Here is a 15,585-nt window from a genome sequence, read left to right as displayed (position 1 = left end):
CACGGTAGCACAGTGGTTAGCATTGTTGCTTCACAGCGCCAGGGTCCCAGGTTCGATTCCTGGCTTGGGTCTGCACGTTCTCCCTGTGTCTGCGTGGGCTTCCTCCGGATGCTCCGGTTTCCTCCCACAAAGTCCCGAAAGATGTGCTTGTTAGGTGAATTGGACATTCTGAACTCTCTGCGTACCTGAACAGGTGCCGGAATGTGGCGATTTGGGGCTTTTCAAAGTAACTTAATTGCAGTGTTAATGTAAGCCTACTTCCGACAGTAAAGGTTATTATTATTCCTCAAATAACTCTTAATAAATTAGTCAAACATGGGGGCATGATGGTGGCGCACTGGTTAGCACTGCTACCTCACTACGCCGAGGACCCGGGTTCGATCCCAGCCCCGGTAACTGACTGTGTGGAGTTTGCACATTCTCCCAGTGTCTGCATGGGTGCCCCTTCCTTGGAAAGAAAAATATAATAATTGGGTACGCTGAATTTATTAAAAGAAAATTCATCAAACATGATTTCCCTCAGACAAAATCATGTCGACTGTGCCTGATTGCATTGAGATTTTTTAAGTGTCCAGCTGTAACCTCCTTATAATAGATTCCAGCAATTACCCTACAGCAGATGTTAAGTTAACTGGCCTGGAGTTTTCTGCTTTCTGCCTCCCTTCTTTCTGAGTAGAGGAGACACCGTTGCAATTTTCCAATCTGCTGAGACTTTTCCATCATCTAGGGAATTTTGGAAAATGAAAATCAATGCATCTACTATCTCAGCAGGCACTTATTTTAAGACTCCAAGATGAAGTCCAGCAGTACCTGAAGACTTGTCAGCTTTTCATAGAATCATAGAATTTGCAGTGCAGAAGGAGGCCATTCGGCCCATCGAGTCTGCACCTACCCTTGGAAAGTGTACCCCACTTAAGCCCACACTTCCAACCTATCCCTGTTACCCAGTAACCCCTTCTTACCTTCTTGGACACTAAGGGCAATTTAGCATAGCCAATCCACCTAACCTGCACATCTTTGGACTATGGAGGAAACCCACGCAGACACGGGGAGAACCAATTATTTTTATTCTAATAATTATCACAGTACCCTTTCCCTGGTGATTGTAATTATTTAAAGTACCTCCCTCTCTTTCACCTCCTGAATCACTATTACTACAGAATCATTATATTGCAGAAGGAGACCATTCGGCCCATCAAGTCTGCACCCACCCTCTGAAAGGATACCCTACCTAGGGTCAGACCCCAATCCCATCCCGCTAACCCAGTAACCCCACCTAACCTTTTGGACACGAAGGAGCAATTGATCATGGCAATCCACCTAACCTGCCCATCTTTGGATTGTGGGAGGGAAGCGGAGCACCTGGAGGAAATCCACGCAGACACGGGGTGAAAATGAAAACTCACCCTGTAGTTATTTGTTTCCTTTTTAAACACCTGTGGAAACTCATACTATCTGTTTTCCCCCTCGTTATTCTTTTAGTCATTCTTTGCTGCATTGATATTTTGTCCAAGCTGCTAACTTACCACACTCTTTGTAGAATTGTATGCATTTCTTTCAATTTGATGCTATCTTTCACTTCCTTTGTTAGCCATGGATTGTGCCCTCTCACTGGAATTTATCTTTGTTGAGTGTAATGAAATATCTCCTAACTTCTGCTACCTGCATCTACCGACCTTTCCTTTAGCCTAGTATCCCAGTTCACTTTAGCCAGCTCTGTCTTTGCACCCTTATTTAAGTTTAAAACGCTAGTTTTAGACCCACTCTCCCTCAAACTAAATTCAATGGTTACTGTTACTTCGGGGTGGATTTATAATGAAGTAATTATTTTGCCCGTATCAAATCTAGAAAAGCTTGCTTTCTGGTTGATTGTGTAACATGCTGCTCACAGAAACTGTCCGAAAAGTAGCCTATGAACTCATCTACCTTTGCCAATCTGATTTGGCCAATTTATATGAAGATTAAATTCACCCATGATTATTGATGTACCTTTTACTCAAGCCCCCATTATTTCTTCCTGTATATCCTGCCCTAAAGTGTGGTTAATGTTAAGGGATCTGTAAACTATTCCCACAAGTAACTTCGTATCTTTCCTATTTCTTATCTCTACACAACTAATTCGACATCTTGTTCATTAGAGAGGGATGACCTCAACTCTAATGTGTTAATGCCATCTTTAAATAATGGAGCTACCCCCTCCTACTTTTCCTAGCTTCCTATCCTTCTGATCTGTCATATACCCTTGAATATTCAGGCCCTAGTCACTGACATCTTGCAGCCATATCTTTGTAATGGCTATTTATTTCCATTAGCTCTCAGCTTTGCTATAAATGCTATGCGCATTTGGATACAGAGCCTTTAATTCAGTCCTTTTACAATTCCTGAATCTTTTAGTCTTACCTGCTGGCTCACTCTTTGTTCTGTCCCTTACTGCTATCTTCTGATTATCATTACTCTTATTGCAACCTTGTTCACTTGTCTTGTCTTCTCTTTAATTTATTCCGTCTTCCCAAACTTGATCCTTCACTCCTATTTAGTTTAAAACCGTCTCTACCATCCTAGTTATACAACTCACAAGATCACTGGTCCCAGCATGATTCAAGTGAAGACCATTCCAATGGTATAGATCCCACTTTCCTCAGTATGAATTGAAACCCATTTCACCCACACCTAACTTTCTAATTATATTTACCCCACACCAATTTACTAGAGGCTCAGGAAATAATGAAGGGATTATTATACTCTCTCAGCAGAATCTCTTTCTTAGTTCTATCTCCTGTGGAAGTAATTGAGTCGGAAACATTAGGGACCTTCAAGCAGCTATTAGATAGGTACATGGATTACGGTAAAATGATATAGTGTAGATTTATTTGTTCTTAAGGGCAGCACGGTAGCATTGTGGATAGCACAATTGCTTCACAGCTCCAGGGTCCCACGTTCGATTCCGGCTTGGATCACTGTCTGTGCGGCGTCTGCACATCCTCCCCGTGTCTGCGTGGGTTTCCTCCGGGTGCTCCGGTTTCCTCCCACAGTCCAAAGATGTGCAGGTTAGGTGGATTGGCCATGATAAATTGCCCTTAGTGTCCAAAATTGCCCTTGGTGTTGGGTGGAGGTGTTGAGTTTGGGTAGAGTGCTCTTTCCAAGAGCCGGTGCAGATTCAAAGGGCCGAATGGCCTCCTTCTGCACTGTAAATTCAATGATAATCTATGATTAATCTAGGACAAAGGTTCGGCACAACATCGTGGGCCGAAGGGCCCCCTATGTTCTATGTTGGTGCCCACATGTGATTTATTTGATACACAAAATACCTGTGGAGATATTGTTGCATATGGAGCAAGTGGTTGACTGAAAAGCTGAGATGATATCTTTCAATTTCCGCTGATAGTTGCCTGACTTAGTAGGGCTGGTTTAGCTCAGTGGGCTAGACAGCTGGCTTGTGATGCAGAACAAGGCCAGCAGCGTGGGTTCAATTCCCGTACCAGCTGAGAATTCTGAATTTTCTCTCTGTATACCCGAACAGAAGCCGGAATGTGGTGACTAGGAGGTATTCACAGTAATTTCATTGCAGTGTTAATGTAAGCCTACTTGTGACAATAAAGATTATTTACATTTCTACATTTACATTTTTGTATTCCTTTCTAAGCTGAGCACTGAAGGGACATGGGGGAGAGTTGGGAAAGAAAACTGAATCTGTGTTGTGCTTAGTTGAAATACACTCGTGTTGATCTATCCTTGTATAGTTATGGGGCTGGTTTAGCACAGGGCTATATCGCTGGCTTTGAAAGCAGACCAAGGCAGGCCAGCAGTACGGTTCCGTTCCGTACCAGCCTCCCCGAACAGGCGCCGGAATGTGGCGACTGTGGTCTTTTTACAGTAACTTCATTTGAAGCCTACTGGTGACTAGCGATTTTCATTTCATTTTCATGTGCAGAAAGTCTCTAGTGCTCCATGTTGTACTAGAGATTGTGAATTGCACTCTCACCTAGTTTTTAATGAATGTAGGTATAAGTGTCCACTTTATATATTTTTTTTAATTACTTAAAAAATTATTTTATCAAAATAACAAGGGTGCTCATTGATGTACATCAGGGTTCTATCATTGCCACCCCCTTATATCATTTATGTACCACTCCTTGATAATCCAAAAGCATAGAATCAACTTTCATATACACCATATCTCTTGCAACTTATCTTTTGATTACATGGCTGCCACAATTACCCAATGATCTGTCTAACATAAAGACCTGGATGTGATCAAACTATCAATGGTATAGTGTAGGTTAGATGGCTTTTTGTTTTGGTGCAACATCGTGGGCCGAAGGGCCTGTACTGCGCTGTATTGTTCTATGTTCTATGTTCTATGAGCTTTCTATCTCCGGCTGGACAAATATTGGAAGCGGAGGATTATTCGGGGTGTGGGAAGATGAGCAGTGCCATGGAATTATTTTTGATCACTCACACAAAGAACCAACATAGATATGACGGATGTCCGCCGTTGCAAATTTTCATAATTTCATAGTCTGGTTTTAATGATATTAAGCTACTTACCATGAACACTACATGCTTCCTCAGCCAGAAATGCAACTTGCAGATATACTTAAATACTGTTCTTGCCAGCTTCCCCATTTCAATCATTTAATAAACTGGTTGTGCTCACCTGGTTCCCATCGTCCGTGGCCTTGATTAGCTTCTCTGACTTGCTGTGTCCTAGAGAATCAACTTTGAAAATTGTTCCACACTATCGTGCCCCCAGTTCTGTGCACTTGTTCACATCCCATATAATCCAACTTTTAACCTTTCTTATCCCTTGTATATTTCTTATTTTTTTCTCCATCTTTTAGCATCTTTCACTACATCTTTGCCTTCAAAACTCTTGATGCTGAGCTTTCATTCCAAGATCCTCTTCCTTCACTCCTCCCTGGCCTTGGTGTCCACTCACTAACTATATGTAATCAGTGCTGTGGAAAGTTGATCACTGACATGGTCATCTGGTCATTTAATTCATTTTCCTCATCAGCTATATTGCTTGCCTGCTTTAAACCCTTCCATCAGTGGGTAATATTCTACTCCCCTTAATTCCCAATATTCTAAGTCATCCATCAAAATACTCTTTGAACTTTCAACTACTAATGGTAGTAGTGATGCTATTTAACATGTAATGCGAACCATAGTCTAGTTTTTCTAGATATAAACTCTGTTATTATTGATTATGTAATCATTAGTTTGATGTCCCAGTATCTTGTTTGCAGGTATCTTCCCCTGCAGGACATTATGTGTATGGAATGTTTGTCCCGGAAGTTGAAGGAGGCAGTTACTGTATATATGCGAGTAGTGAAGGTTGTTGACCTATGTGCTGGCCGCTGGTGGGAGTACATGCCATCAGGTGGGTAAAACGTAAAAACTAAAGTTAAGTTCACATATTGCAGTAACATTCGACTTTCAGACGCTGTTAAAAGTCAATTCCTCTTGCTTTCTTGCAAAGTTGAAACCTATGTTGAAATCTGAGCTTTGAATTCTAAACACAGTGGTTAGCACTGTCGCTTCACAACGCCAGGTTCGATTCCAGGCTTGGGTCACTGTCTCAGCGGAGTCTGCACGTTCTCCCTCTGTCTGCATGGTTCACTCCAGATGCTCCAGTTTCCTCCCACAAGTCCCGAAAGACGCGGTGAATTGGATATTCTGAATTGTCCCTCCGTGTACCCAAACAGGCGCCGGAGTGTGGGGACTCGGGGCTTTTCACAGTAACTTCATTGCAGTGTTAATGTAAGCCTACTTGTGACAATAAAGATTATTACAAAATTATTAAACCTTGTGCAGGTTAAATGCTGGCTGCTATAATGGTTGACTTTGGCTTACTTTGTTTCAATTTCAAAGAAATTGTCCATTTGCATTTTAATTGTGTCTGTCAGCACAAACAAGACCATTTAACCTATCATACCTGTCTCGGCTCTTTGGTTGTATCCAATTAGTTCCACTCCCCTTAGCCCTGTAGAGTTTTTACACTTCAAATATGTATCCCAGTCTCTTTTGAAGGTTACTGTTGAATCCCTTTAGGGCAGTGCATTATTCCAGATCATTATAACTTCACTACATAAAATAAATCCATATTTTGGCACTGATTCCTTTGCCAATTAACCTTCAATCTGCTCCCTTTATCGGCCCTTGTGCCATTGGAAGCAATTTCTCATTATGTGCTCTGTCCCAATGCTTCTTGATTTCGTCTATCAAATCTTTCCTGAACCACCTCTGCTCGAAGGAGAACAACCCCAGCCTGGAAACACCAGAAGTTTTCCAGAGGAGGCCATTCAGCTTATCTGTGCTGATTCTTTAGAAGAGTACTCGTGCTTAGATCCGCAGCCCACTTTTGTCCGTAACCTTGTAATTTCCTCAACATTTAATATCTGTCCAATTCCCTTTTAAAATTAATTGTGAAATCAACTTTCTCCATCTTTTCAGATGGAATACTCCAGTCTTGATAACTGTGAGGCTGGGGGAGAGGAGCGGAGATTCCCCCATTTCTCCTCAAATCTTTTGATAATGATTTAAAATCTATGATGGTTGCTTACTGACACATTCGCCAAGAAGAATATTTTTTCTTCACCTCCACTAAAACCTCATTATCTTAGGTCATTTCTTAACATTCTCTGTTCTGAGGAGAATAGTCCACTTTTTGCAACTGAAGTTCCTCATCCATGGTAACGTTTTGGTAAACCTCTATTCCTTCTGAGACCTTTTACACCTTGCCTGAAGTATGCTGCTTAGAGTGATCGGCAATACTCCCAGCTGAGTGCTAACCAGTGATTTATATCCCTGCATCTGTCCATTTAACCATCTTGCTTATGTCATTGTGTAGTCTACCACTATCCTCATCATTATGTGCTGGGTTGCTAATTTTTTTAGCTGCAAACTTTATATTGCTGCTCCTTACAGCCAGATCTAGGCTGTTTGTAAAGTCTCTCCATATAACTGAAGTTCCTCAACCTTGGTGAAATTCTAGCAATTCATTGTGTGCCCCGTAAGACCTGAGGTTCTTGTTAAAGTGTGATGCCCAGCCCAAAATTGAGTGCAGTACTCCAGCTGGGGCCTAATCAGTGATTTATAACAGTTTGGCATCACTGCCTCACTGTTGAAAGAGGCAGAGAGTAAGATGAAACAGTTAAAGGGTGTGTATGACAGATGTCAGGTTGATTTTACAGGTGAGAGCTAAAATGAATATAGGAAGTTCAGAGGGAAAGTGAAAATGCAAAGAAAGAGTATGAGAAGAGACTGGCAACTAACATAAAAGGGAATAGAAAAGTCTTCTCTTGGCATATACATAGTAAAAGGAGGAGTGGGGCTGATTAGGAACCAAAAAGGAATGCATATAGGCAGAGGAGTTGACTGTGGTATAAATGAGTACTTTCATCTGTCTTTGCAAAGAAAAAAGATGCTGCAAAAGTCAGCGAAAGAGGTCATGTTTGAGATGCTAGATGGACTAAAAATTAATAAAGAGGATATGCGAGAAAGACTGTCTGTACTTAAAAGTTAAATCACCAGGGCTGGATGGGATGCATTCGAGAATACTGAGAGATGTAAGGATGGAGAATGCGGTGACACTGGCCATAATATTACCATGTTCCTTAGATATACGTATGGTGCCTAAGGACTGGAGAGTTAGTTATACCTTTTTCAAAAAACCTGTAAGGATAAGACCAGCAACTGCAGACTAGTCAGTTTAACCTCAGTGGTGGGAAAGGTTTTAGAACGATCGTCAGAAATTAGCAGCCACTTGAACAAATATGGATTAACCAAGGAAAGTTAACATGGATTTGTTGAAGGAAAAACATGTTCCCGTACCAACCTCTCCGAACAGGCGCCGGAATGTGGCGACTAGGGGCTTTTCACAGTAACTTCATTTGAAGTCTACTTGTGACAATAAGTGATTTTCAATTTGATTGATTTTTTGATGAAGTAAAAAATAAGATTGTTGAAGGACTGTGTGGCAAAATATGGCTCCAACTCCGTCTACGAGTTTGCTGATGAGATGACCATAGTGGGTCGGATCTTAAACAATGATGAGTCAGAGTACAGGAGGGAGATAGAGAACCTAGTGGAGTGGTGTAACGACAACAATCTCTCCCTCCATATCAGCAAAACTAAAGAGATGGTCATTGACTTCAGGAAGCAGAGTACTGTACACCCCTGTTTGCATCAACGGGGCCGAGGTGGAGATGGTTGACAGCTTCAAATTTCTAGGTGTGCACATCACCAACAATCTGTCCTGGTCCACCCACATCGAAAGCTATGACCAAGAAAGCACAACCAAATTTGGCATGTCCACAATGACTCTTACCAACTTTTACAGATGCACCATAGAAAGCATCCTATCTGGCTGCATCGCAGCCTGGTATGGCAACTGCTCAGCCCAAGACTATGAGAAACTACAGAGAGTCGTGAACACAGCCCAGTCCATCACACGAACCTGCCTCCCATCCATCGACTGACTACACACCCCACTGCCTTGGAAAAGCGGGCAGCATTCAAAGACCCCCCTGCCCGGCTTATTCACTCTTCCAACTTCTTCCATCGGGCAGGAGATACAAAAGCCTGAGAACATGCACTAACAGATTCAAAAACAGCTTCTTCCCCACTGTTATCAGACCCCTGAATGACCCTCTTTTTGGACTGATCTGATCTGTAAGCACATCTTCTCTACTGAGTAATATTACACACCTGTATGCTTCACCTGATGTCTATGTATTTATATTGTGAACTCATGTATGCCCTATGTTTTTCATGTATGAAATGATCTATCTGGATTGTACGCAGAACAATACATTTTACTGTACCTCTGTACGCAAGGCAATAAACAAATCCAATCCAATATGGTTTTCCAGAAGACATTTGGTAAAGTACCACATTACAGGCCTGTCAGCAAAGTTAAAGCCCATGGAATAAAAGCAATAGTGGCAGCATGGGGGTTGCGTGGTAGCACAGTGGTTAGCACTGTTGCTTCACAGCGCCAGGGTCCCAGGTTCGATTCCCGGCTTGGGTCACTGTCTGTGGAGTCGGCACGTTCTCCCTGTGTCTGCGTGGGTTTCTTCCCGGCGCTCCGGTTTCCTCCCACAAGTCCCGAAAGACGTGCTGTAATTTGGACATTCTGAATTCTCCCTCCTTGTACCTGAACAGGTGCCGAAATGTGGCGACTAGGGGCTTTTCACAGTAACTTCATTGCAGTGTTAATGTAAGCCTACTTGTGACAATAAAGAATATTATTATGGTGCAAATTTGACTGATGAATGGTTGTTTTAGGATTGGAGGAGGTTATACTGTGAGGTTCCCGAAGGTTACTATTGGGACCATACTTGATCGATATTAATGACCTCAATATGGCTGTGCAGGGCAACATTTCAAAATTTGCTGATGACACAAAACATGGAATTATTTTGAACTGTGAGGAGAATGGTAAGCTTCAGGAGGATATATAGAGAAGGAATGGACTGACACATAGCAGATGAAATTTAACTCCTCGAAGTATAAAGTGATATATTTTGGTAGGAAGAATGGAAGCGCTATAAAATAAAGGATACAATTCTAAAGGGTATGCAGGAGCAGAGTTACTGGGGAGGAAGCTATATGTTCATAAATTGTTGAAGGACAGTGAGAAAGTGGTTGAAAAGGCATACAGAAACATAGGGATTTAGAAATTGAGGCACAGGGACAAAAGCAAAGAAGAAATGGTAAACCTTTTATAAAACACTGGTTTGGCCTCAACTTGAAGATTGTCCAATTCTGCGCACCACACTTTAGGGTGGGTATGAAGGCTGCAGAAAGGGTGCCGAAAAGATTGACTGCAATGGAATTGTAGAACACTTGCAGCACAGGAGAAGATGATTCTGGGGCAAGGCATTTCTGTGACCAGGCTAGATTGGAAATGCTGGGCTTGTCATCCTTGGAGAAAACTTGGTTGGGGAGATTTGATTGAATTATTCAACATCATGAGGGGTCTGTACAAAATAAATAGGGTGAAACTTTTCCCATTTGCAGAACGATTAAGAACCAGAGGGCTTCAATTTAAAGTTGAATAACAAAAGAGTTAAATGTTACCCAAGGAAGTATTTTTGTGCAGCAAGTGGTTCAAATCTGGAATGCATTGTTCAAGATTGTGGTGGAAGCAGATTTAATCATGGGTTTCAAAAGGAAACTGGATAGTTACCGGAAGGAAAAATGTGCAGGACTGTTAGGTAAAGATGAGAGACTGGGACTGAGTTGCTCTTGTAGAAAACTGGCATGGACACTATCAGCCGAATGGTCTCCTCCTGTAGTGTAACCATTCTATGATTCTATACCTTTGTGACACCTTATTAACATACAAGTGTGATGTATCATATCCATAAATTGCAGCCATCTCTTAATTAGATGCATTAGTTGCAACATTGAAAAATGTTTGCGGATTAAAATTGTGTTGTAATTAAACTGGGGTATTTTGAGTGTGTGGCTACTTATTCTGTACTAGTGAAGTACAACTGTCTTTGTGTATTTAATACCAGGTTTCATCGATGCCAGTTTTTTAATATTATTAAAGAAAATGCCTGATTTGGAACAGCTGTATGGGTTGCATCCTCGACACTTAGAACGACGGCGAGTAAGAGGGCATGTTGCATTCAGCATTCCTGGTGTACTTGAAGCTTTGCAAGCCTGCCCAAATCTATTGGCAAGTAAAATAAACTTTCACCAACTAGTATAGTTTAGCTAGTTAAAGATTAATTGCACATCACACAAGGAATACTTTGTATACAGAAGACAAAAATTGGGTTTAGTCATAAATGAATTATAATCTGCGCGGAATAAAGGCAAATGGCACAACTTATTGATGTTTGCAATTGCTAATTATGGATAGGTGGCTATTGTTGAAATATAGTCTTGATTATTGAACTTTTCATTATGCTGCATTGAATTTTGTTCTAAATCGGCCCACTTTTCTCAAGCCTTGATAAATATCGTAAAATGCTGAACAATCTTGCCTCATAACATTCCCTCCAACCTAAATATGCAATGTATTGCTGACTGATATCCATAAAGTGCTCTGTGCACTCATTTGGGAGGAAACTAAACAAACTGCTGTCACAGTTGTGAAGTGCAAAATTACTGGCTGAGTTAATAGTTCTCTGGGCCGCATACACCCTTTGACCTGAGTATTTTTGTTTTACGTCAGATTTCCACCATTTTGCTTTTGTCTTATCATTCAAAGATATATTCCAGCTGGTTTTATATTTTAATTTGGATTTCAGGAGCCAGCTCCCAATTTCTGCCGATTAGCCATTTTCCCCAGCAGACTTAAATAAAGCGGTCAGGTTTCTAATGAAAAGAATGGCAACCTGAAAACAGCTTATGATAATGCTTCACTGATTTGGTTTGTGCTTGCTGCTGTTCTAGTGGCAGATGTTTTGAGAAACCATGTGAAGGTAAATCTCAAAAGATAGGTGCTGAAGATTGGTTTGAGATTTGAATAGTAAGTAGGTGAGGGAGTCATTTACTAAACCCAAGTAAATTACTCCCTAACATTAGTTAGTAATTAGGGAGTAATTTACTTGTTCAGTTTAAAATAATCCCTGTTAGATTAGTTGGAATAAAATAAATACTGGAAGAAACTCCGTTTCCCCACTGTAGTAAACCCTGAATGAATTTTCCAGAAATTTGCTGAAAATTGCATAAATTTATTTCAGCTGAATTATATTATTTACCATCAAGTATTCTAGATTTGTGATAGTTCAGAACTATGCAAATCTAAGTGAATTTATTGTGGTGGGTTCTTTGGCTGTTAATTATATTATGAAATTCTTGTTTCCTCAGTACCTTTATTATTATTTTTTTGACTTTGGTAGGGTGTAGAAACTTCCCATTTAGAATTAGCAGAAGCCATCTGGAATTACATGCCACAGGTCCACATCTTGGGAAAGTTTCGAAATCGTAATGGTGCTTTCCCAATCCCTCCAGAAAACAAACTAACAATTCCAGTAGGAGTCAAGATACAAACACTTCATCTAGTTGGTAAGCATTTTTTTATGCATGTGGTTTGCAGTGAGGAGAAAGGGATTTTTGTTTCAAAATCTGTTGGCTGAAACATTCTTGTAAGTTTAAATTAATTTATTCTAAATTTCTTCCCTTTTAGGAGTAAATGTTCCTGAAATTCCTTGTGTCCCAATGTTGAGACACTTGTATTTGCAATGGGTCCGACTAACCAAACCTCAGCCTTTTAAAGACTTTCTCTGTGTCAGTTTACGCACTTTTGTAATGCGGAATTGTGCAGGTATGAATGAAGAGTAATTTCACATAGATGTTGTACAGAAAATGGTTATATCTTTAGAACATTTTTTCATGTTGCATAAATTCCCTCTGTTATTGCAAACCATAGATAATTAGAATAAAGCACAATTTGTGCTTATAATATTAAAAATATGTTTATGAATTTGAAAAAATCCATTTGCTGTCTTGCATCTTGTAGGTCCCACAAATTCCTTAAAGTATGTTCCACTAGTAACTGGGTTAGCTTCAGCCAGGAATCTGGAACATCTGGAACTAATTCGAGTACCTTTTCTTGGAGGACTGATTCAACATGTAGTTGAGGACAGCTCAAGATCAGGTATGTGACTTGTCATTATGCCTAACAATAGGTTAATGTGACACAAGTTCTGATTTGGTGACTGCTTTTCTTTTTATAAAAAGAAACAGTCATTGTGCTTTGGTTATTTTATCAGCCAGTTAAAACTAACAGCCTATTCTTACGGAATGTTCCAAGTGTGTTATAGGTTCCCTGGTAACAGAAAGTCAGGGGGCAGGGCTATTCTGTCCATGTGAATAATTTGCAAATCTCATGATATTGTCAGATTGAAATTTGAGAATAAATGGGTTGATATTCCTGAGAAGCAGGAGAGGAATTGTTCGCCCCAAAATCAACTTCAGTTATAATTCAAAATGTGTGGTAAAGAATTGACTGCCTGTTTTACACCCTTTCCTTGTTTCTTTCTATTCAAGTAGAATGTTTAATGAATGGCTGATTTGCTCCCCAACCCTTTTTCCATCTTTGCTGAAGTTGACTTCCACTTTTTTGGTAAAACACAAAGGATTTATTTTCAGATCTTAAAAGTTGCAATCTTGTATTTTTCTCCACTCATGAGTTAGTTAAGGCTATTATAAATATACAACATATAATGGTGGATTATCTTTTTTCTCTTTAATAAATTCACTTTTATGTCATAAATTTTAAATGAGATCTGATGTGGTACCCTGCAACTCTTGAAGATTGAAATGAGATTTTGTGGAGGCATAAGATAGTCCAGTAGCTAAAAGCAATTACTCAGCAGGATTTGCTGCCCATTTACCCAAGTGTGTTACCAGAATAACTTGCGTAGATCTCAGCTTAAGGATAGGAAATCTCAAAAGGTACGAGCCAAGAAGTTTACCCATGCGAGTGATAGAAGAACTGGAATGATCTGGGGTAAAATGGCTAGAGAAAACCTGATATAAAAACTTAAATAGTTGTGTTAATGCTTATGTTGCAACAAAAATGTGCCTTTTTCAAAAATAAAAATAAACTTTTTTTGATATAGGTGGTTTCAGAAATCTACAGACTATTGTATTTGGAGCCTGCAAAAATGCACTAGAAGTGGACCTTGGCTACCTCATTATCACTGCTGCACGTAGGTGAGTTTATGCAACATATACCATGAACACCTTGAGGTGTATTGGATGACTGAGTGGAAATACGATGCACCTATGAAGGATAGTGCCATAGCATACAAGATCATAACAAAATGTCATTTATTTCAAATCCCATTTCCAAAGCAGAGTTTTAAGATGAAGCTTGTACATCTTGAATATTAAGAGAAAGGAAAATAAACCCAGTGGTTGGTTGTGTAAAATATGACTTGTGTGAGCTGTGTTCCGAAGAATTTATTTGTATTTCATTGCTGTTCTGATCTACATTTTGATTTTTAATTGATATTTGCTACCGAGTAATCAGATAGAACATACAGTGCAGAAGGAGGCCATTCGGCCCATCGAGTCTGCACCGACTCACTTAAGCCCTCACTTTCACCCTATCCCTGTAACTCAATAACCCTTCCTAACCTTTTTGGTCACTAAGGGCAATTTATCATGGCCAATCCACCTAACCTGCACGTCTTTGGACTCGGAGAAAACCGGAGCACCTAGAGGAATAGAGTTAATTCACACACTATTCCACCAGGTTGGAAGATTTATGGAGTTGCATAAGATTTGTTTTTTCTGTAATTTGTATAAAGTTTCTTAAGTTAATTTCCTATATGATATTGTAAAAATAACCTTTTGAGGTAAGAAACATCAACAAAATGGTTACTTTGTGACAATACAGAACAGGATAGATTCTTGGGTAGGAAACAGGCAAAGAAAAATTAAAGCTGATGGCTTGTGTCAAGTTATAGATTGGAAGGACAAACATTAGTACAAGAGAGGATAAGAAGTTCCTTGAGATTCATTGTTTCTAACAGTAGCACTTGGGAAGCAAAGTTTAGATGCTGGCAAACAAATATTTAGTATAACTTGGATGAATTTTAGGAATCAGGCAGTGCTAACTCAACATAGTATCACAGAAATTTTGGTTACAGAATAAAGCTGTTTGACCAGTTCTTCTGGCCCTCGCGATCCACAGGTGCTTTGTATTATAATGACTTCTTTTCTTTGCCTGCACCCTTCAATTGTTGAAGAGTTATTTTTTTAATGTATGCCCCATTATGTTACCATTGCTACTTGAAGTAATTCATTTGCTTTGTAATCTTTTACATGAAAAAAGAATGAATACTTTTCCCCCCACACCTTGTGTTTCCAGCACTGCTTCTGAATTTGTGGTCTGATATTACTAACATACAGCCAAGTGGATACATCTTTCGCTATTTGCCACTGGTTTGTCATTCTGCTTGACAGACATCCATTATTGGATGACCAGAGATTTATCCATGTAATGTTGGAAAGAGCAAAGTCATTGTCTTTGGACCCCGCCACAACCTTTGTTCCCTAGCCATCATTATATCAGCCTCTGTATGTGCTTGAACCAGACGGTTGCTGCCTTGATGTCCTGTTTGATCCTGAGCTGAGCTCCTGATCCCATATCACCATGACAGCAAAGCAATCTATTCTGCCTCTTCCCATTTACACACTCACTTTAGCCAACCTGTTGCTGAAAACTTCATCCATGCTTTTGTTACCTCCAGACTCGATCATTCCAATGCTAATATTAATTATATATTAATGGTGCGCAGTTTTACGACTGGGTGAGAAAGGGTGAACTGATTCACTTCTTTTCAACTTCCTCGGTTGGTCACAGAAAAGGTTTAAGGTTCTTTTTCACAAGGCTATATCTTTTTGCAAAATGTATTTACTTATTTAAGTTGGGAGCATTAAGGAGCCAATCTAACAATGTTTTCTTGAGTCAAAGAAGGAACAAGTTTATTTACCGCTGTACCCAAGGAAAATAATAAAAATGAGACCTCAAGCATTTAACTTTCACATAGTCATTCGGGCACACACATTTGCTCACACACTAAGGTATCAGAAATAAGGAGATAAAGA

The 15,585-nt window shown here is 40.0% G+C and overlaps 1 protein-coding gene across 6 annotated transcripts in view; it reads left to right on the top strand.

Annotated features, from left to right (window-relative positions):
- Positions 1–15,585, top strand: part of fbxo38 (F-box protein 38) — an 87,794-nt gene that overhangs the window by 6,447 nt on the left and 65,762 nt on the right. For all 6 annotated transcript variants that reach the window (XM_072512158.1, XM_072512159.1, XM_072512156.1 and 3 more), the window contains 6 exons: positions 5,250–5,383; positions 10,530–10,693; positions 11,865–12,030; positions 12,152–12,289; positions 12,485–12,622; positions 13,590–13,683. In XM_072512158.1, the coding sequence (XP_072368259.1) occupies positions 5,250–5,383; positions 10,530–10,693; positions 11,865–12,030; positions 12,152–12,289; positions 12,485–12,622; positions 13,590–13,683 (834 nt within the window). The remainder of the gene's footprint in view (positions 1–5,249; positions 5,384–10,529; positions 10,694–11,864; positions 12,031–12,151; positions 12,290–12,484; positions 12,623–13,589; positions 13,684–15,585) is intronic.

The sequence above is a fragment of the Scyliorhinus torazame genome, chromosome 7, assembly GCF_047496885.1.
Source record: "Scyliorhinus torazame isolate Kashiwa2021f chromosome 7, sScyTor2.1, whole genome shotgun sequence".
NCBI lineage: Eukaryota > Metazoa > Chordata > Chondrichthyes > Carcharhiniformes > Scyliorhinidae > Scyliorhinus > Scyliorhinus torazame.
This window is presented reverse-complemented; position numbering and strand designations above follow the sequence as displayed.